The sequence below is a fragment of the Cherax quadricarinatus genome, chromosome 47 (assembly GCF_038502225.1).
Source record: "Cherax quadricarinatus isolate ZL_2023a chromosome 47, ASM3850222v1, whole genome shotgun sequence".
NCBI classification, from domain to species: Eukaryota; Metazoa; Arthropoda; class Malacostraca; order Decapoda; family Parastacidae; genus Cherax; species Cherax quadricarinatus.
In genome coordinates this window covers 17,155,088-17,176,807 of record NC_091338.1, presented here as the reverse complement: position 1 = coordinate 17,176,807, position 21,720 = coordinate 17,155,088, and the positions used below count along the sequence as shown (strand labels likewise).

The 21,720-nt window shown below is 40.9% G+C and overlaps 1 protein-coding gene across 2 annotated transcripts in view; it reads right to left on the bottom strand.

Annotated features, from left to right (window-relative positions):
* LOC128696495 (double-stranded RNA-specific editase 1) overlaps positions 1–20,798 on the bottom strand; it is a 66,258-nt gene extending 45,460 nt beyond the window's left edge. Inside the window, exon 1 of one of the 2 annotated variants that reach the window (XM_070094724.1) lies at positions 20,644–20,798. In XM_070094724.1, coding sequence (XP_069950825.1) covers positions 20,644–20,656 — 13 coding nt within the window. In that variant the 5' untranslated portion in view covers positions 20,657–20,798. The remainder of the gene's footprint in view (positions 1–20,643) is intronic. The other variant, XM_070094725.1, reaches the window with a different exon arrangement.
* Between the last annotated feature and the right edge of the window lie 922 nt (positions 20,799–21,720).

Here is a 21,720-nt window from a genome sequence, read left to right as displayed (position 1 = left end):
GTGGGAGTACCCGTATTTAAAACATGGAGGGGGCGAGAGGCGAGAAAAGCCTCCAACTGGATGCCACGTGAGTCACAATGAGACCCCCCCAGAGGAAATGGTGGGCATTAAAATCACCAAGTAACAGAAGTGGTGGTGGTAAGGATGAAACAAGAAAGGCAAAGTCTGGGATAGAAAATGCTCGAGAAGGAGAGAGATATAAAGAACATATTGTAAACCACTTATTCAAGTGGATACGGGCTGCAGTGTAATGCAGCGAGGTATGGACAAATAGTTGACAGTACGGAATATCATTGCGTAGAAGGGCACTTTCATTAAAGGTCCCATCTGAGAAAGGATTCGAAGAATACAATAAATTATAGCCTGAGATAGGTTGGAAAACAGCCGAGTGTAATTTTGGTTCTTGTAAGCAAGCACCAATAGGGGAAAACCTGAAAAGCAACATCTGAAGCTCACCCCGATTACCCCTGAGGCCGCGGATATTCCACTGTAAATAGGCCATGATTAGCGATGAAGAAAATATCAGGAATCTGTAGGTAAAGGCACCTACGGACTAGAGGGGTTAGAAAAGTCAACGTGTGGTGGCATTGGAAGACGTTCAAGTAGCGAAGGAACGGAGCGTTGCGAAGAATGGGGTTGTGAAGATGGAGGAGAGGGAAGAGAAGGAACAGGAAGTGAATCAGTGTCCATTGAAGGTTTAGTCTCTGCAATATATTCTGAAATGGCTTCAAGTGTTTCTGAATTCAAAGATGTATGGGAGACCATATTGGAGATAGAAGGAGGAGGGTGAGTAAAGATTGGGACAGTAATGGACTGTACCAAAGTAGAGGGGGAGGGAAGAGTGTAAGGGACTGGAGATGAAGTGTGGGGGGGGACAGAAGAGGCAGAAACCTGGGAGGTGGCAGAAGAGGGAGAAACTTGGGAGGGGACGGGGGTGGAAGGTATAGTACGAGGAGGAGGGTGAATCTCCACACTTGTAATAGAGCCAGAGAGAGGGGAAGAACTAGGTACAGAGACTGGAAAGGTAAAGTGTGGAGGTGGAAGAAGGGAAGGAAGGGGCAAAGAAGATTTGAGCAATGTGGATTTTTTGGACTTCTGAGTAGAGGGGCGATTGGTATTAGGTGTCGTACGAGGTCTTGTCGATACTGGGGCTTGTGAGGAAGGACGCGAAGATGTGAGAACAGACTGAGTTGTAGTCGGGACATCAGAGCCAAGGACAGCAAAAGGATTAGATGCCGTAGTGGCTATGGGAGGGGTAACAACAGAGTAGGCTGCAGAAGATGGGACCCCAGAAGTGGGGGGGATGTTTGGAAACACGAGAATAAGAAACACAGGGTAGTCTCCCTTGGAGGCGGAGATGAGTAACTGCCATAGCATAAGGGAGACCTTCTGCCTCTTTGAGGCAACGGATTTCACGTTCATTTAAGTAGACCTGGCAACGGCGGGAGTACGAAGGGTGAGCTTCATTACAATTAAGGCAAGATGGAGGTTGACTGCAAGATGTATTAGAATGGTCGTCGGCACCACAGACTGGGCATTCGGCCATAGATCTGCAATATTTCGCTGGGTGACCAAAACGCCAGCAATTTCTACATTGTTGCAGTATAGGTATCACCTTTTGAACTTGTAACCGATGTCCCGCGACATATACAGAGGACGGGAGTTCTCGGCTGTCAAAAGTTAAACGAGCCACATTGCAAGGGTAACGTCTCCGCCCCCGGGCAGGAAGGACATAAGTGTCTACTTTGAGGATTGGGAGATCCTGGAGTTCAAGCTGTTCAAAAATGTCATTGCCACATGACTGGAAATTCTATTGGACTATGGTATGGGGCAGAATGACAGTACCACTACAAGAATTGAGAGAAAGATGTTTTTCAATAGTGACAGGAGTAGTATCAATATTCGAAAGGAGAGAAAGATCAGGAGCTTGGGCAGCATTCTGGACAGTGATGATGCGCATACCGCTTTTGAGAGCATGAAATGAAATATCTCTACCAACATGACGCAGGAGCGCTTTGCCAATACTATGGTCAGAAAGGTAGGCAGAAGAAGTCGGTCTTAAAGTAAAGAATTTAGTCCATTGTGTGGTCCGAAACTGAGCGTGGAGAGGGAGTGCTTGACGTGTCGGTCTTTTCCGAGTAGAATGGGAAGGTAACGAAGAAGCATCATCAGGAGATTGACGTTGGCATTTAGGAGTAGGACCGGAGTTGGTCCGGAGTGAAATGGGCGGGCGATTCGAAAATTGCCGTACCGTAGAGGGAGAAGCCGGAAGCATAGTCAAAGGAGAGCGGAGTTCAGACAAATTGAAGGAGTCAGTCGAAGCCCCGGTACCTGAAGCGGGTGAGGAAACAGCACCAGCAAGAGGTGCAGGGGCATCAGGAGTGTCCGAAGAGTGGTCTAAACACAAGGCAGGGTCAGAATGGGGTGCGGTATCAAGAAGGGGCCCAGGGGTAGTGGGTTCATGGACTAGGGCTGCCATGGTTAGGTTACTCCTTTGCTTTTTGTTTTTAAGAAAAAAAAAGAAAGAAAAGAAAATAAAAATAAAAAAAGAATAAAAAAAGGGGGGAGCGGGGAGGAATAGTTCCCAGGAGGAATGAAAGGGCCGGAAATCTCCCTCCGCGCCCAAGAGGACCTCGACACCGCTAGTAGCGCAGATGCAGCATGGAACCCGTGCCATACCCTACCCTTCATGCCAGTAAACCAGCAATCCGGGATAGCAACCTCACATCTGCCAAGCTACCTCGGTGGACAAAAGAGAGGGCGGCCGGATATCCGCCACAAAGCATACCTCCTTCGGCCACCACCCCCGGAATCCGAAAGGTGGCTTTCAGAGATACACCCGTCGCCCAAAAGACACCCAAAGCTACTCCGGGATACCGGAGAGGGATCGGGACATCCCCAGGCAATCCAGATTCCACGGCAAACTACACCACCGCCAAGAACCTCAACGGAATGGGATGAACCCCGGTGTCCTTTCCCCTACCTAGGAACTAGCGCGCCTGTGGGAGAAATCCCAAAGGCCAAAAAGAGGATGGGCAAAAGGGAGGGGTGAGGAGGAGGAATGGAAAAAGGGGAGGATGGGATAGGGGAGGGGAGAATGGGGGGTAATTAGGTTCGGTCTGAGGAAGAAGACCGACAGGGCTAATTCCTCAGACCAAGAGCCTCTTCACCACGCCAAGGAGCCCCCCTTGAAGAGGTCCCCTCAAGGGAGGTTCCTTTACCTGGAGTTTACCTGGAGAGAGTTTCGGGGGTCAACGCCCCCGCGGCCCGGTCTGTGACCAGGCCTCCTGGTGGATCAGCGCCTGATCAACCAGGCTGTTGCTGCTGGCTGCACGCAAACCAACGTACGAGCCACAGCCCGGCTGATCAGGAACTGTCTTTAGGTGCTTGTCCAGTGCCAGCTTGAAGACTGCCAGGGGTCTGTTGGTAATCCCCCTTATGTGTGCTGGGAGGCAGTTGAACAGTCTCGGGCCCCTGACACTTATTGTATGGTCTCTTAACGTGCTAGTGACACCCCTGCTTTTCATTGGGGGGATGGTGCATCGTCTGCCAAGTCTTTTGCTTTCGTAGTGAGTGATTTTCGTGTGCAAGTTTGGTACTAGTCCCTCTAGGATTTTCCAGGTGTATATAATCATGTATCTCTCCCTCCTGCGTTCCAGGGAATACAGGTTTAGAAACCTCAAGCGCTCCCAGTAATTGAGGTGTTTTATCTCCGTTATGCGCGCCGTGAAAGTTCTCTGTACATTTTCTAGGTCGGCAATTTCACCTGCCTTGAAAGGTGCTGTTAGAGTGCAGCAATATTCCAGCCTAGATAGAACAAGTGACCTGAAGAGTGTCATCATGGGCTTGGCCTCCCTAGTTTTGAAGGTTCTCATTATCCATCCTGTCATTTTTCTAGCAGATGCGATTGATACAATGTTATGGTCCTTGAAGGTGAGATCCTCCGACATAATCACTCCTAGGTCTTTGACGTTGGTGTTTCGCTCTATTTTGTGGCCAGAATTTGTTTTGTACTCTGATGAAGATTTAATTTCCTCATGTTTACCATATCTGAGTAATTGAAATTTCTCATCGTTGAACTTCATATTGTTTTCTGCAGCCCACTGAAAGATTTGGTTGATGTCCGCCTGGAGCCTTGCAGTGTCTGCAATGGAAGACACTGTCATGCAGATTCGGGTGTCATCTGCAAAGGAAGACACGGTGCTGTGGCTGACATCCTTGTCTATGTCGGATATAAGGATGAGGAACAAGATGGGAGCTAGTACTGTGCCTTGTGGGACAGAGCTTGTCACCGTAGCTGCCTCGGACTTTACTCTGTTGACGACTACTCTCTGTGTTCTGTTAGTGAGGAAATTATAGATCCATCGACCGACTTTTCCTGTTATTCCTTTAGCGCGCATTTTGTGCGCTATTACGCCATGGTCACACTTGTCGAAGGCTTTTGCAAAGTCTGTATATATTACATCTGCATTCTTTTTGTCTTCTAGTGCATTTAGGACCTTGTCGTAGTGATCCAGTAGTTGAGACAGACAGGAGCGACCTGTTCTAAACCCATGTTGCCCTGGGTTGTGTAACTGATGGGTTTCTAGATGGGTGGTGATCTTGCTTCTTAGGACCCTTTCAAAGATTTTTATGATATGGGATGTTAGTGCTATTGGTCTGTAGTTCTTTGCTGTTGCTTTACTGCCCCCTTTGTGGAGTGGGGCTATGTCTGTTGTTTTTAGTAACTGAGGGACGACCCCCGTGTCCATGCTCCCTCTCCATAGGATGGAAAAGGCTCGTGATAGGGGCTTCTTGCAGTTCTTGATGAACACAGAGTTCCATGAGTCTGGCCCTGGGGCAGAGTGCATGGGCATGTCATTTATCGCCTGTTCGAAGTCATTTGGCGTCAGGATAACATCGGATAGGCTTGTGTTAGTCAAATTTTGTGGCTCTCTCATAAAAAATTCATTTTGGTCTTCGACTCTCAGTCTGGTTAGCGGCTTGCTAAAAACTGAGTCATATTGGGACTTGAGTAGCTCACTCATTTCCTTGCTGTCATCTGTGTAGGACCCATCTTGTTTAAGTAGGGGCCCAATACTGGACGTTGTTCTCGATTTTGATTTGGCATAGGAGAAGAAATACTTTGGGTTTCTTTCGATTTCATTTATGGCTTTTAGTTCTTCCCGCGATTCCTGACTCCTAAAGGATTCTTTTAGCTTAAGTTCGATGCTTGCTATTTCTCTGACCAGTGTCTCCCTGCGCATTTCAGATATATTGACCTCTTTTAGCCGCTCTGTTATTCTTTTCCGTCGCCTGTAAAGGGAGCGCCTGTCTCTTTCTATTTTACATCTACTCCTCCTTTTTCTTAGAGGAATAAGCCTTGTGCATACATCGAGTGCCACCGAGTTAATCTGTTCTAGGCATAAGTTTGGGTCTGTGTTGCTTAGTATATCTTCCCAGCTTATATCGGTTAGGACTTGGTTTACTTGGTCCCACTTTATGTTTTTGTTATTGAAGTTGAATTTGGTGAATGCTCCCTCATGACTAGTCTCATTTTGTCGGTCTGGGGCTCCATGCATACATGTCTGAACCTCAATTATGTTGTGATCTGAGTATATTGTTTTTGATATGGTGACATTTCTTATCAGATCATCATTGTTAGTGAAGATGAGGTCTAGTGTATTCTCCAGTCTTGTAGGCTCTATTATTTGCTGGTTTAAATTGAATTTTGTGCAGAGATTTAAAAGCTCGTGTGAGTGTGAGTTTTCATCAGAGCTGCCTCCTGGTGTTATTTCTGCAACAATATTATTTGCTATATTCCTCCATTTTAGGTGCCTTAAGTTGAAATCCCCCAGGAGCAAGATGTTGGGTGCAGGAGCTGGAAGATTTTCCAGACAGTGGTCAATTTTTAACAGCTGTTCCTGGAATTGCTGGGATGTTGCATCCGGAGGCTTGTAGACTACCACAATGACTAGGTTTTGGTTCTCGACCTTTACTGCTAAAACTTCCACTACGTCATTTGAGGCATTAAGCAGTTCTGTGCAAACAAGTGACTCTGCAATGTACAGGCCAACCCCCCCCTTTTGCCTGTTCACTCTGTCACATCTGTATAGGTTGTAACCTGGGATCCATACTTCGTTGTCCAAGTGATCCTTTATGTGGGTCTCAGTGAAAGCCGCGAACATTGCCTTTGCCTCTGCAAGCAGTCCACGGATGAAAGGTATTTTGTTGTTTGTAGCTGGCTTTAGACCCTGTATATTTGCAAAGAAGAATGTTATCGGACTGGTGGTATTGTTGGTACTGGGGGGGGATTTTTTTTCCGGCATTAGTATCTGTATCTGTTGGTTTGGAGTGGAGGCCATCGACTGTGGTTCCACTCCAGGAATGACTGGATTTGGTGTACGATTTCTGCCATTTCCTGCCAGTTTTTTTTCCTTCCTGGCACTAAAAAACCTCTCCCTCTTGAGTGGCTGTGGCTACCCAGGTTTTCCCCTGGCCTGGATGTTTTGTATCTTTTTGTCCCCTTTAGATGGTATGCCTGGCAATTTAAGTTATAGCACAGTCTTTCCTGTACTGAAGAGGTACACATTTCAGGGTGAAAAAGCTTACAGGAAGGGAGTTTGCATTTTCCTGTTTTCATATGGGCATGGCATTTTCTAGGGTGGTCATAGTTGCATGTCCCATCTGTTTTTCCAGATTTCCCATGCCAGCAGATACCAAGTGCATAGTATGTGCACAGGCTTGGTTTCCGCTTGCCTTGGGTTTCTGTGACTGTATTCCCTGTTGGTGCATGTTTCCCTGTCTTACTTCTATCCTCCCTAGCACCAACAATGGAGCTCCCACCAGTTGTTTTTGGTAATTTATCCTCACTATTGCTATTGGAGTCCTCTTGTTTGCTATTTCCTGCGGTATTTCTAGTTTGCAATATTGGTTTTATCTTATCTTTGACTACACTTGTTTCCCTACTATGGCTCCTGTCCCCTATGAGGTCATTTATATGTATTCCTTCCTGCGTATAATTCCCGACTCCCTGGACAATATCTCCAGCTTCACCATTTCTGTCTCCCAGGACAGTATCTCCAGCTTCACCATTTCTGTCTCCCAGGACAGCACCTCCAGCTTCACCATTACTGTCTCCCAGGACAGTATCTCCAGCTTCACCATTTCTGTCTCCCAGGACAGCACCTCCAGCTTCACCATTTCTGTCTCCCAGGACAGTATCTCCAGCTTCACCATTTCTGTCTCCCAGGACAGCACCTCCAGCTTCACCATTACTGTCTCCCAGGACACCTCCAGCTTCACCATTACTGTCTCCCAGGACAGCACCTCCAGCTTCACCATTACTGTCTCCCAGGACAGCACCTCCAGCTTCACCATTACTGTCTCCCAGGACAGCACTATCAGCCCCACATTTACTGACTACCAGGACATCACCTCCAGCCTTACAGTTTATGACTACATGGCCAGTATCAAGGGCAGTACCATTCAGCCCAGACATTTTATGTTCCCATCTGTTGTAGAAAGCTTCCAGGTTTTCTATGAAAGCAGCTTTGATGTTGTCCTCTTTTAATACCCTTGTGATTTTAGTCCACAGTTTTTCCTCATTTGAGCATACCCAAAAACACTTCTCTGTTTTAATACTGCTTGTAGCTAGTTCTGGGATATCTGCACAAGGGGCGTGACACCAATTTCCACAAAAATGACAATTTATCCATGTGGAAGCCCGTTTGTTTGACTGACCACAGACTACACAGGGCTTCATAATGATTTGAATGGTTGATTTACTGCAATTCTACTAGCAACCTCTTGAAAATTCTATTAATAACCTTAAATGAAGCTCTAGCTATTTGTATTTCTGTTTCTAACTCTTTTTGTATATTGGACAGCTTACCGTCACGTTCCTGATTTTTAATGTTTGTGTTTATAGGGCGCCTACAACCCCATCCGTTTACAGTCTGCTTTATTGTCCAACGAAACTGTTTGAAACCAGTCCCGGGTTCGGACCAGTCAAGGGTTCGGACCAGGTAAGGGTTCGGGCCAGTCGATCTGCTCTGATCAGTGGGTCACTTATTTAAAACATACTGGTCGGTGATTTGAGCTAACACATGAAGGATCTACTGGAAATTATCTACCCGAGTAATATGTGATCTGCTAAGGTTACACCATAATACGATTGGAGCAAAGAAAGCCACTATCATGCCGAGGCATTTCGGGGAGACTTAACCTAATATTAATAGATTACTTAAGTCTAGACAGGTGAAAAGTGTACTAGTAGTGGTTACCAATGTTTTACTGATGGAGGCACCAACTACTGGCAGCCTTTTGAAGTTTCTCCTTACTGTATATTATTATTTTTATTATTACATTGTATTATTATTGTTATAATTATTATTATTAGTATGTACATGGTGATGGGCTCTTGATATAGGGAATTGGATCTGTGCTCCAGTTCCCTAAATTCATAATAATAATACATACATACTAGTAATAATAATTATATAATAATAATACAATATAACAGTAATAATAATAATATGTTGTCATTTTTAGACATTTTTTCCTATTTTTTCTCATTTTTGTGCCAAATACTTCAAAATAGAAACAGGTAACCCTCTGGGTGGCTGCAGGTACAGCTGCTACGACCATGACTATCTCAGCGCAGACCAAGTGTCAAAAGGTAGAGGTGGTGTGCTGCTGAGTGACCGCAGCAGACCTTGGGATGTGTAATTTTGTCTATAAATTTCTTACACAATGCCTCGCTCAAAGAGACAGTATTTGCATACAATCAACAAGCAGCTCAGGAAGCGATTAGAAACTATGAAAAAAGCTAGGAAAACGAAGAAGGCAGCAGCATAGAGTGGGGCAGCTGGCTGCCACCACCGCTGCCACCACCACCACCACAACCGTGGTCATAGTGATCATGTCTTCACCTATATATACATCTGTCTTGACCACACCTGTGGTTACGTATGTGACAACCTCACCACTAATCATAAACACAAGCTAGGTGTGGGGCTATGGATTGGGAAGATACTAGGGTAGGAGAGTAAATGTTGGATGCTTTCTGCCGCTGCCGGCGTCGCCATCACTTCCCATATTATGGCCTATTTCATTCATTCTAGAGTATATATCATGTTTCTGTTATTGTTTATGTCATACTAGATAAATTGTGATACATAACCAAGCCGTAGAGTTGATATTAGCATTATTTTGTCATGCCTCCTGAGAGGCTGGAACGGATTAATTGCATTTCAATTAATTTAACCCTTTCAGGGTTTCGGCCGTACTAGTACGGCTTATGCCCCAGGGTTTTTGACGTACTAGTACGCCTAAATTCTAGCGCCCTCAAATCTAGCGAGAGAAAGCTAGTAGGCCTACATATGAAAGAATGGGTCTATGTGGTCAGTGTGCACAGTATAAAAAAATCCTGGAGCACACAGTGCGCAATGAGAAAAAAAAACTGACCGTGTTTTTGGATTAAAACAGCGACTTTGCACTGTATTTTTGTATGGTATTTATTGTTGTATTCTAGTTTACCTGGTCTCATTTTATAGAATGGAAGACATATTACAGAAATTGAGATGATTTTGACTGGTTTTACAATGAAAAGTACCTTGAAATTGAGGTCAGAGTAGCAGAAATGTTCGATTTTACCAAAGTTCAAAAGTAAACAAATCATGCTAAGCGACCAATACAGGTCAACTGGTGAGTCTAATATTCTTTCACAAGTGCGTTGATATTATTTATACCATTTCTACACTAATGCAGTAGTCTGCATAACAGTAAATCTTCTATTTTTGTAAGAATAAAAATTCAAAGTGGAAAGCCAAAGAAATATAAGAGGGGCCTGGGGATGTGACTAACGAACAGAGAACTTGTTATTTTAGTGCCAGGAATGCCTTTCTTGTTTATTCTGGACCCTATTTGGAAATTGGCATCTTTTGAAATTTGTGTGAAATTGGCAAAATTGCTAAATTCTGACCACTTTATTGGATAGTTGAAATCGGTAAATGAATGGCTTCTTGTACTCATTCGATAGGAAAAATGGGGTTCTAGGGAATTAATTATGATTTTTGTCGACTAGTACACTGGAATTGGCCGAAAATAGGGCTCAAAGTGGGCAAGATCGCCGATGCGTAAACTTCGAGACCGCTAACTTCACGAGAGCATAACTCCATAAGTTTTCCATCAAATTTCATACTTTCGGTGTCATTATGATCAGGAAAAGATTCTCTATCTTTTCGTAAGAAAAAATAATTTTTTTTTTTTTTAAATTTAGGGACCCTGAGAACAAGTCTCGGAGAGGGCCTGGGGACCCTGAAAGGGTTAAATGACTCAGCATACGAACAAATCAGGATACGAACAAGGTCACGGAACGGATTAAATTTGTAAGCCGAAGTTCTACTGTATATTACTCGCCCCATCATAAAAATCATTTTTGTAAAATGACTAATTCTTCGTAGAAACACAGTACAAAGTTGATATTTATACTAAAATGCTGTCAGAGTCTAAAGCTATTTTTCTGTAAGCTTTATTCACATGTGCATTTTGTATTTTCTGTAATATATGAGAGTTATGCAAAATTAAAATAAAGTTATGAAGTTGGAGTTTTGTTATTTTATTTTTTCTTTCTAATACGTATATGTATTTAATTCACCATCTGGCATGGTTACGAAGTGGGCGGAGCTGGAGTTTACCTGGAGAGGGTTTTGGGGGTCAACGCTCACGTGGCCATATCTTTCAGGTTTTGAAGGGTTTGTTGGGTTTCTATCAAAGAGTTGATCTTATATTTTCTTCCTCACAATTAACCCCTCAAGGAAGGTTCCTTGATGCTGGTGAGGGGCTCTTGATCTAGGGAATTGGATCTGTGCTCCAGTTCCCTGAATGCCTTCCACATTCCCCCCACATGCGCTGTATAATCCTACGTGTTTTGCGCTTCTCCCTTGATTATAATAATAATAATTCTCACAATCAAAACAAATCAGTTGATCCACATCAATGAGCAACTGTTTTAGTTGTGCACGGCTCTTCTCATCAACCATTTCCTATGATCATCATCTTCGAGTAGCAGCCCCCCCCCCCTTTTTTTTTGCTCTTTCCAGCAGTGTCTGTGAACTTTAATCAATTAGTTTCATAATACTTTACATCAATGTCTTAGTTTTTTTTTATGCCACTGCCTTCATGAAGTCTTTTGGAATTAACAGGAATAAGAGAAGAATTGAAGCTATGAAAAAACTGGTGTATTCTTTGAAAGTGTCTTGTAAGCTGAATGGTCTGAATCAAGGTGGTATATTTTTACTCCCGCAATGCTTCTGTTCCTTCTTGACAAGACAACATTTTGACCAGTCTGTACTATTTCTACCTATACTACCAAGTAATATTATTCATTGCTTCTGCTCAAGCCTACATTGCAAGGAAAACAAAAGAAAACAGGTTTTGAATTTACATGTATGTGCTACAGTATATCATATTGTACATTTATCTCTAGATAATTTCTGTACATCAGATTAAATAAGAAGGAAGTAATTTCCTTGTTTTATGATATCATTTTGAACCGTTTCAATAGGACAGAAAAAAATACTATCTATTGTATTAAGTAAAATAACTGTCCCAAGGCATTGAGATTATATACGCAGTAGATGTCACAATATATAAATAACAGATTCAAATGGGAATGGTCTTTACAATTCTAGATAAAGTGATTCCAAACACAAAGTTGTCACACACACTTTATAAACAGTTTGTATTAAATAAATTGCAAATAATTATTTAGCATCAATGAACTGTTATAACACTAATTTGAAAACTGCAAATGAGTACAGAACCCTTATGCCAAAAACTCCAGCTTTTGTGCAATTCTGCAAATAGTGTAAAGTGAACATTTTCCATAACCATTTCATTGTCAAGCCCCCTGCCCACAAGCTCGCTTTCAGTGTTGAAGAATTTAAAAAAGAAAAAATTCTTATGAAATGATAATCTTTTCCCGATGGTATTGACACCAAAATATGAAATTTGATGGAAAACTTGCGGAATTACGCTCTCTCGAAGTTAGCAGTCTTAGCGATATGTATGCATCGGAAATTTCGTCCACTTTTAGCCCTATTTTCAGCCAATTCCATTGTTTCAGCCGACTAAACTCATAGCTATTTTGCTATAACTATCTGTTCTATCGAATGAGTACAAGAAACTGCCCATTTACAGACTTCAACTACCCAATAGTGGTCAGAAATTGGCAATCTGGCCAATTTCACCAATTTCAAAAGATGCCAATTTCAAAATAGGGTCCAGAATAAACACAGACATTCCTGGCACCAAAATAACATTTTCTCTGTTCATTAGTCATGTCTCCAGGCCCCTCCTATATTACTCTTGCTTTCCATTTTGAATTTTTAGTCACATAAAAAACAGAAGATTTACTGTTATGTAGACTACTGCATTACTGTAATAATTGTATAAATAATGCCAACCCATTCATGACTGCATATTAGACTGGCCAGTTGGACGTGTATTTGACAGTGATGTCATTTGCTTACTCTTGAACATTGTAAAAATCAAACATTTCCGCTACTTTGAGCTAAATTTCAAGGAACTTTTCATCGTGAAACCAATCAAAATCATCTCTATTTCTGTAATGTATCTTCCATTCTATCAAATTCAGCATTTTAATAAAAAAAAACATGGTCATAGTTTTTTTTTCGTTATGCACCGTGCTGCAGGATCTTTTTTATACTGCACACTGACCATGCAGACCCATTCTCTCACATGTAGGTCTACTAGTTTTCTCCTGCTAGAATTTTGGTGTATTAATGCGTCACCGACACTGGCATGCAAGCCATACCTATACGTCACTGGTGGCCTGGTGGTTAACGCTCTCGCTTCACACGGTGAGGGCCTGGGTTCGATTCCCAGCCAGAGTAGAAACATTGGACGTGTTTCTTTCCACCTGTTGTCTATGTTCCCCATCAGTAAAATGGGGTACCTGGGTGTTAGTCGACTGGTGTGGGTCGCATCCTGGGACAATGACCTAAGGAGGCCTGGTCACAGACCGGGCCGCGGGGGCGTTGACCCCCGGAACTCTCTCCAGATAAACTCCAGATAAACAGTAAAAGGGTTAAGCACATTTATCAAATAGCTCCTAGCCAACAATTTAAAAAATGCATTTTTGGCACAAATAACTTTTGTCCACATTTGGTCAAAGACAAGCAAAAATCAGAGCTGGAATCTGTCTCTGCCTTGAAACATACAATATTACCAAACCATTCTACATATTTAACAGACTGTAATAAAGTGAAAAGTTTTTTAATGCACAGGATGCACTTGGCTGGTCATCTATGTTCCTTCAATTTAACAAAAGTTGGCCACCTTGAAGTTGGTGGCCATTCTGAAAATTTTAAATGGCCAACATCTTTTTCTTCGACAGCACCTTCTTTTAAAGATAAGGGGTACCAAATTTAGTACTTCCATCATAATTTGAACTAGACCTATATATTAAATTATCAAATACAGCCTCTCCTCACTTAACGACAGAGTTCCATTCCTAAGATCATGCCAGTACACAAATTCATCGCTAAGCGAGGAGCACACTATAATGGTACAGGTCCACCATCACAAATCCGGCATCACTGGGACCTGTAGTGTGCCGGATTACTAAGTTTGCCGGATTACAGTGGTTAGGTTAGAATACACTTAATGAAATTGACTAACTTGACTTGCACAAGAAAGTTCATTGAACATCGGCAAAAACTGAACATTTCCGCTACTTTGAGCTCAATTTCAAGGTACTTTTCGCCATGAAAGCAATCAAAATCATATCTATTTCTGTAATATACCTTCCATCCTATCAGGCAAATTAGGTCAGTGTCTCGGGATAAGACCCACACTAGTCCACGAACACCCAGGTACCCATTTGCTGATGGGTGAACATAGACAACAGGTTTAAAGAAACACGCTCAATGTTTCTACTCTGGCTGGGAATCGAATACAGTGGACCCCCGGTTTGCAATGGCATCGGTATCCGATAAATCCGCTATTCGATACATTTTAACGCAAAAATTTTGCCTCGGTTCCCATTAAAAAACCTGGTATATGCGATTCATCTGAGACGTGTCCACGTGTGGCCTGAACTGCCCCGTGTGCGCCAGTGTTTACAAGCTAGCCAGTGTGCTCGCATCTAAGGATACATTCGGTACATTCCAAATTATCACTGTTTTTGGTGCTTGTTTCTGCAAAACAAGTCACCATGAGCCCCAAGAAAGCTTCTAGTGCCAACCCTTCAAGAAAAAGGGTGCTAATGACTATTGAAATGAAGAAAGAGATAATTGCAAAGTGCGAAAGTGGAGTGCGTGTCGGAGCTGGCCAGGTTGTATACAAAACCCCAATCAACCATCGCTACTATAGTGACCAGGAAAACGGCAATCAAGGAAGCTGTTGTTGCAAAAGGTGCAACTACATTTAGGAAACAGCGACCACAAGTGTTAGAAAATGTTGAGAGACTGTTATTGGTGTGGATAAATGAAAAACAGATAGCAGGAGATAGCATCTCTCAAGCGATCATTTGTGAAAAGGCTAGGCAGTTGCATGACGATTTGGTAAAGAAATTGCCTGCAACTAGTGGTGATGCGAGTGAATTTAATGCCAGCAAAGGTTGGTTTGAAAGATTTAAAAATCGTAGTAGCATACATAGTGTGATTAGGCATGGTGAGGCTGCCAGTTCGGACCAAAAAGTCCTAATGGAAGGGGATTCCCCTTCTAAACAATAAGTTCGACACACTCCCCTCCTCCCATCCCATCAATCATCACCAGATCTTCATTAAAGGTAAGTGTCATGTATTCTATCATTAGTAGAGTACTACAAACTGTGCACATCTTCAGTTTGTGTGCATTAAACTTAATATTTCATATGGTAATTTTTTTTTTTATACTTTTGGGTGTCTTGCACGGATTAATTTGATTTCCATTATTTCTTATGGGGAAAATTGATTCGCTTTTCGATAATTTTGGTTTACGATGAGCTCTCAGGAATGGATTAATATCGCAAACTGGGGGTCCACTGTATTTACTAAAAATCATATATGGCTAGCCCAAGCCAGGTACTATAAATTAAGCCACTGACTTTTGGGTTATCCTAGGTTCTCTACACACATGCTGCTGTGAGAGATAATCCATGTAGAGAAAATAGCTTTTTTGTTTCAGTTTTATGGTGCAGTATGAGTATATACAGGTCCACCATCACAAATCCGGCAATCAGTTATTCGGTTCCTTCAGTTATTCGGCACTAATTTTGGCTAGCATAATTTCAAATTTCCAGGGTCGCCACACCAACCTGCTGGTACTGTTTGGTGGCGCTACTTGCTGCGTAAGTCATTCCAATTTCTTTTTCTCCATTTATTGTTTTAACCTGCTTACTTTTAGCCCTAGCCATGGTTCCAATGAATAAAAGAAATGCTTCTCATTGTGTAAAGCACCTACACAGTACATTATCCATTAAAGATAAGGTGGCTTTGAAGCCACTGTCGGTTGCCATGAGCTCAGTTTCAAGAAGCAGGAGAATATGCTTTATTATTACGCTAATATCAACACTACAGCTTATTTGCCTATCACAATTGATCTAATATGACATAATAAACAATATAAATAACATAAAACATGTTAAATACCCCAGAATAAATAATATTTGGTATAACACCGAGAAGTTCGACGGAGGTATGAAGAGGTTATGGTATACAAATACCATTCTCCTATCCTTGTCTTGGGGGCCTATACTAGAGAAAACGGAGTATAGCACAGAGCTGTGATATACACTCGTACTGCACCATAAACCTGAAACAAAAAAGTTATTTTCTCTATATAGATTATCTCACACAGCAGGATGTGTGTAGAGAACCTAGCATAACCCAAAAAACGTCAACGTGGCTTATTTTTAGTACCTGGCTTGGGTTAGCCATATATGATTTTTGGTAAATATTCGATTCCCAGCCAGGGTAGAAACATCAGGCGTGTTTCTTTACACCTGTTGTCTATGTTTACCCATCAGTAAATGGGTACCTGGGTGTTAGCCGACTAGTGTGGGTGTTATCCTGGGACACCGACCTAATTTTCTTGAAATACTCTGCATAACAAGCAGCTTTCTATATAGCAGTATGTCACTGATGTCAGCTAGGCCTGTATACCTTGTACATATATGTGTAGTAAATAGATATTACATGTACAGTGGACCCCCAATTAACGATATTTTTTCATTCCAGAAGTATGTTCAGGTGCCAGTACTGACCGAATTTGTTCCCATAAGGAATATTGTGAAGTAGATTAGTCCATTTCAGACCCCCAAACATACACGTACAAACGCACTTATATAAATACACTTACATAATTGGTCACATTAGGAGGTGATCGTTAAGCGGGGGTCCACTGTATTATTATTATTATTATTTTCTCAGTTGTTTGTTGGGATATCTTATTCAAGCTTGGGCAATATATGATGGAAAGATACTTCTTAACGTACACCAAAAATGAAAGAAATCAGACTATAAATAGCGGAGTTCACTTCTCAGCCATAAGCGGCATATTTTTGTATATTTTTATGGTTATATTCTCATTTTTTCGGCCTCATTTGATAGAATGAAATATATATTACAGAAATAGATATGATTTTAATTGTTTTCATGACAAAAAGTACCTTGAAATTGCGCTCACAGTAGCGAAAATGTTCTGTTCTTTAGCGAAGCTCAAGAGTAAACAAATGACGTCACCGTCCAATACCTGTCCGCCTGCCAGTCAAAATTCCAATACGCAGTGAAGAATGGCTTGACATTATTTATACAATTACAATAATGCAGTAGTCTGCATAACAGTAAATCTTCTATTTTTTTGTGTGAATAAAAATTCCAAATGGTAAGCATGAGTAATATATGAGGGGCCTGGAGCCATGACTAATGAACAGAGAAAATGTTATTTTAGTGCCAGGAATGTCTGCATTGTTTATTATGGACCGTATTTTGAAATTGGCATCTGTTGAAATTTGTATGAAATCGGCCAAACTGCCAATTTCTGACCACTTTATTGGGTAGTTGAAATAAGTGAATGGGCGGTTTCTTGTACTCATTTGACAGACTAGAAGTAAATAAGTTTATTCAGATATACACAAATACAGTTACATAGATTATCATACATAGCAGTGTATGTATAGAGAACCTAGGATAACCCAGAAAAGTCAGACAAAGTGACTTATTTCCAGTACCTGGCTTGGGCTTGCCATATATGGTTTTTGGTAAATATTTTTTTTCTCGGTTGTTTGTTGGGCTATCTCATTGAAACTTGGGCAATGTATGATGGAGAAATGCTCCTTAACGTACAACAAAAATAAAAAAGATGGATGATAAATAAGGGAGCTCACTTCTCAGCCATTAGCCGCCTCTTTGCAGTATATTTTCGTATGGTTTTTATGGTTGTATTCTCATTTTTTTGGACTCATTTGATAGAATGGAAGATATATTACAGAAATAGACATGATTTTGATTGCTTTCATGATGAAAAGTACCTTGAAATTGAGCTCAAAGTACTGGAAATGTTCGATTTTTGCGCAAGTCAAGTTGGTTAATTTTATTAAGTGTATTCTAACCTAACCACTCTGTAATCCGGCAAACTTAGTAATCCGGCACACTACAGGTCCCAATGATGCCGGATTTGTGATGGAGGACCTGTATCACAGATAGCCGTGCTATATCCGTTTTCTCTAATATAAGCCCCTAAGACAGGGATAGGGGAATGGTACTTGTATCCCATATCCTCTTCATACCTCCATTGAACTGCTCAGTATTATGCCAATTATTCATTCTGTAGTATTTAACATGTTTTTATGTTATTTATATTGTTTATTATGTCATATTAGATCAACTGTGATAGGCAAATAAGCTGTAGTGTTGATATTAGCATAATAATAAAGCATAATTCCCTGCATCACAAGACTGAACTCATGGCAACCGACAGTGGCTTCAAAGTCATCTTATCTTTAATGGACAATGTACTGTGTAGGTGCTTTACACAATGAGAAGCATTTCTTTTATTCATTGGAACCATGGCTAGGGCTAAAGGCAAGCAGGTTATAACAATAAATGGAGAAAATGAAATTGGAATGACATGCAGCAAGTATTGCCACCAAACAGTACCAGCAGGTACTGTTTGGTGTGGCAACCCTGGAAATTTGAAATTATGCTAGCCGAAATTAGTGCCGAATAACTGATGGAACCAGATGTCTGACTGCCAGATTTATGATGGTGGACCTGTAGTGGGTTTGTGTCAACCATCTTTGATACTGCTTTAAATAATAAAAAAAGGCACAATACTGTGACTGGAACGATACACAAATAACCCACACACTGAAGAGAGGAGCTTACGACAGTGTTTCAGTCTGACCTGGACCATTTACAAAGTCACCAAGTCGGACTGAAACGTCATCGTGAGCTCCTCTTCTATGTGTGGGTTATTTGAGTATTGACATTGCTTTAATGTCACCTTTGCACTATTTATAACATTTCTGGTATATATTTAAATGTTTATACACCAGTGTACTGTAGTATATTTTAATATACAGAGAAAATCAGCTCTAATATACATTATTTAGGTATACATACTGGTCAGAGAGCCTGTCGTAAGTCCGAGTCATCGGTAAACGAGTACATAACTAAACAAGGAGAGGCTGTACACTAAATATGCATTTTAGTGACATTATTGATACAGGAATTCCTCCCTATTGTTGAAAATGTTCTTATGCACTTGCACTGCAATTCATTACAAAACAAATTTACATAAGTTACACTGGGTAAACAATGTGGCTTACACTGTTTATGACTGAGAACATTGGAATATCGGGTCTGAATGCTGGCCACCAACTGAACCAGCACACGTTTAACCACAAAACTTTCTTCTCATAAAATACTATTTACAAAACCAATATCTCCAAAAATAAAAACTTGCCCATGAAACAAATATTATTGCCTAAATTTGCATGCTTGGTTTGTACAATACATAAATGTCAATATTGACTTGAGGGGAGAGAGAGAGAGAGAAGTGCTTGGTGGAACAGTCATTTGCTTATTACCATAGAAACAAGTTATCCAAACCCAGATACAAATATTTATTTCATGCACAAATTGTTATTATAGGAGATATCAGCCCCAAATGCAGTTAATTCCACGCCAGCACAATGAATGACTAGCACCGAGACCTGATATCCCAATGACATTCTCAGCTTACAAACTACACTAATGTTTACGGAGTTTAAATTATGCAGAACTACTTATGACAATTTGCAGCTTTTGTGAACAAGAAAAAGTGGTTTTAATATTATGGAACAATTCTTGCATCACAGCATGCATAAGTATGATAAAGCACCTAAATTACTGGGAACCACTGAAGTCCCTTGATATGTATTCCTTGGAATGTAGGTGAGAAAGATACATGATAATATACACTTGGAAACTCCTAGAGGGATTAGTACCAAACTTGCACACGAAAATCATTCCCTACGATAGCAAAAGTCACTCAATGAGAAGCAGGGGGCCCAGCATACACAAGGGGGATTACAAATAGACCCCTTTGTCTTCAAGAAGGTGCTGGACAGGGACCTAAGTCAGTACCTGATCAGCTGGGTTGTGGTTCATACATCAGTTTACATGCAGCCAGCAGTAATAGCCTAGTTCATCAGACCCTGATCCGCCATGAGGCCTGGCCTCAGACCGGGCCGTAGGGGCAGTGACCCCTAAAACCCCGTCCATGTAAACCATCAAGTAATTGTTTTTAGGTTTGGTTATGCTAGGCTAGTTAAGGTTAGGTTCAGTTAGCTTGGGATGACCAAGGTAGATTAAGTTAAGTTGCAAATGTGCTAGCTTAGAAACCAACCTTGCCAAATCTAACCTTATCTAAAAACCAGAAACTTGTTTTTGGCACTGAAGAACATAAAATATGTTCTCCATTGCTTAACTAATTTTATACACTGTAAACTACAGTATCACCCAACTCTGCCGGGCACTTCTTTTTTTTTTACTCGTGGGGTAGTGGTGAACCTGTAGGATTATTAGTGCCTCGTTCAATCCAAGGAAGCAGAGGCTAAGTCCAGTTCCTTGGATCAAGAGCCCCTCACTATCAAGGAGCCTCCCTTGCGGGTTTAGCGCTTCCTTCTAAAGAATATATATATATGATAAGCATGGCTATAATAATGTTCATGCTGATACCACTGTATGTGTAGTAGTAGTATGTAAAGAAGTAAGTTGCTTGTTAACTTGAATAAAGAATATTCTGTGATGCAGGAACCACCGGCCTCTCAAAGGTCTGCCTCAACGGTCTCCCTAAACTTATCTTATTAATTTACATTACATATATGTCTACATATTTTTCTAAATGTTATCTTTCACAACTGGACGCATTACTCGGGTTTAATAAATATATATCTTACATGTATCCAGACTAAAAAAAAAAAAATTTGTAGACAAGCGTTACGGAAATGGCGGCTCTTAATAATTTCCTCCCTTAAAATCGATATTAACCGTAATAATTACAACCATAATGGAATAAACATTACCAAACCATATAGGCTAAGGCATAAAATATTAAAAATGCCTAAATTTAGTGAAATACAAAAGAAATAGAAGGTAGTAGATGACTTACCTCTTCCTCTCATTGTAACTAGTAACGCTCTGCTCCACACGGCTCTGCCCGCCACGCTCAGGATGACAACACAACTTACATCTTTTTTACAATAATTACCGACTCTGTATCAACTTGTACCTCGGTAAATTAAAATAAGATAATTTTAAACAAAAAAAAAGTAGGATCTATTGGTGCTTCAATCTCCATATACTATGATGAGCGGTAATATATGGTTATTAAGTACAAGTTTTGGGTTGGTGTGTCTGATGTGAAAGAAAACGGGAATAGCATAAAAATCAATATAATTTAGGGAAGCGTTTATTTAGGCCTCGAATATAATTATAAACTTTTATCAATAAACGATCTGTTTTGCTGATCATAGAGTATTGTGGTATATTCAATAAGGTTAATTAAAATCAAAAGGGCTTTTGAAGTACTTTCAGGGATCCCAACTAAAAAAATAACAATTATTATTATTAGTATTACGAATCACTATGTATAAATTTGAAAGCACAGTATTTTGTCTTTATAGAGTTATCCTAGACTGCTTACGCAAAACCTATTGTATCATGTCCAAATAATAATAAATAAATAAATAAATAAATAAAGTAGGCTCCAGGTAGATAGAAAGAAGAAAAAATTTTAAATTCTAAACATGAGTATTGGATATGAATAAAAACTTACCAAATAACCACTTTCCTCTCCCCACAAACTAAGTTCCCACACAATATTCATCTAAATGATTTGACAACTTTATTATGCAGCCATACTCATCGGTTACTGTAATAGATTAATGAGAGGGGTCTTTATTCCATTCCCATCCTGTGATGATAGTCACATCTTAGGTCCAACACCTGGGTATTTGAAGATTGAGACACTTATGCAGCATATGGGAATCTTTATTCAGGAAACGTTTCGCCACACAGTGGCTTCATCAGTCCATACAAAGGAGAAACTTGAAGAACAGGAGGAGAATGAGGTAATCAGTCCCTCAGCCTTGATTCGATGTGGTCAGTCCATCAATCTTGAATTCTATTCAAGATTGATGGACTGGCCACATCGACTATGGAACTGAACTTCTCCAGGCTGAGGGAC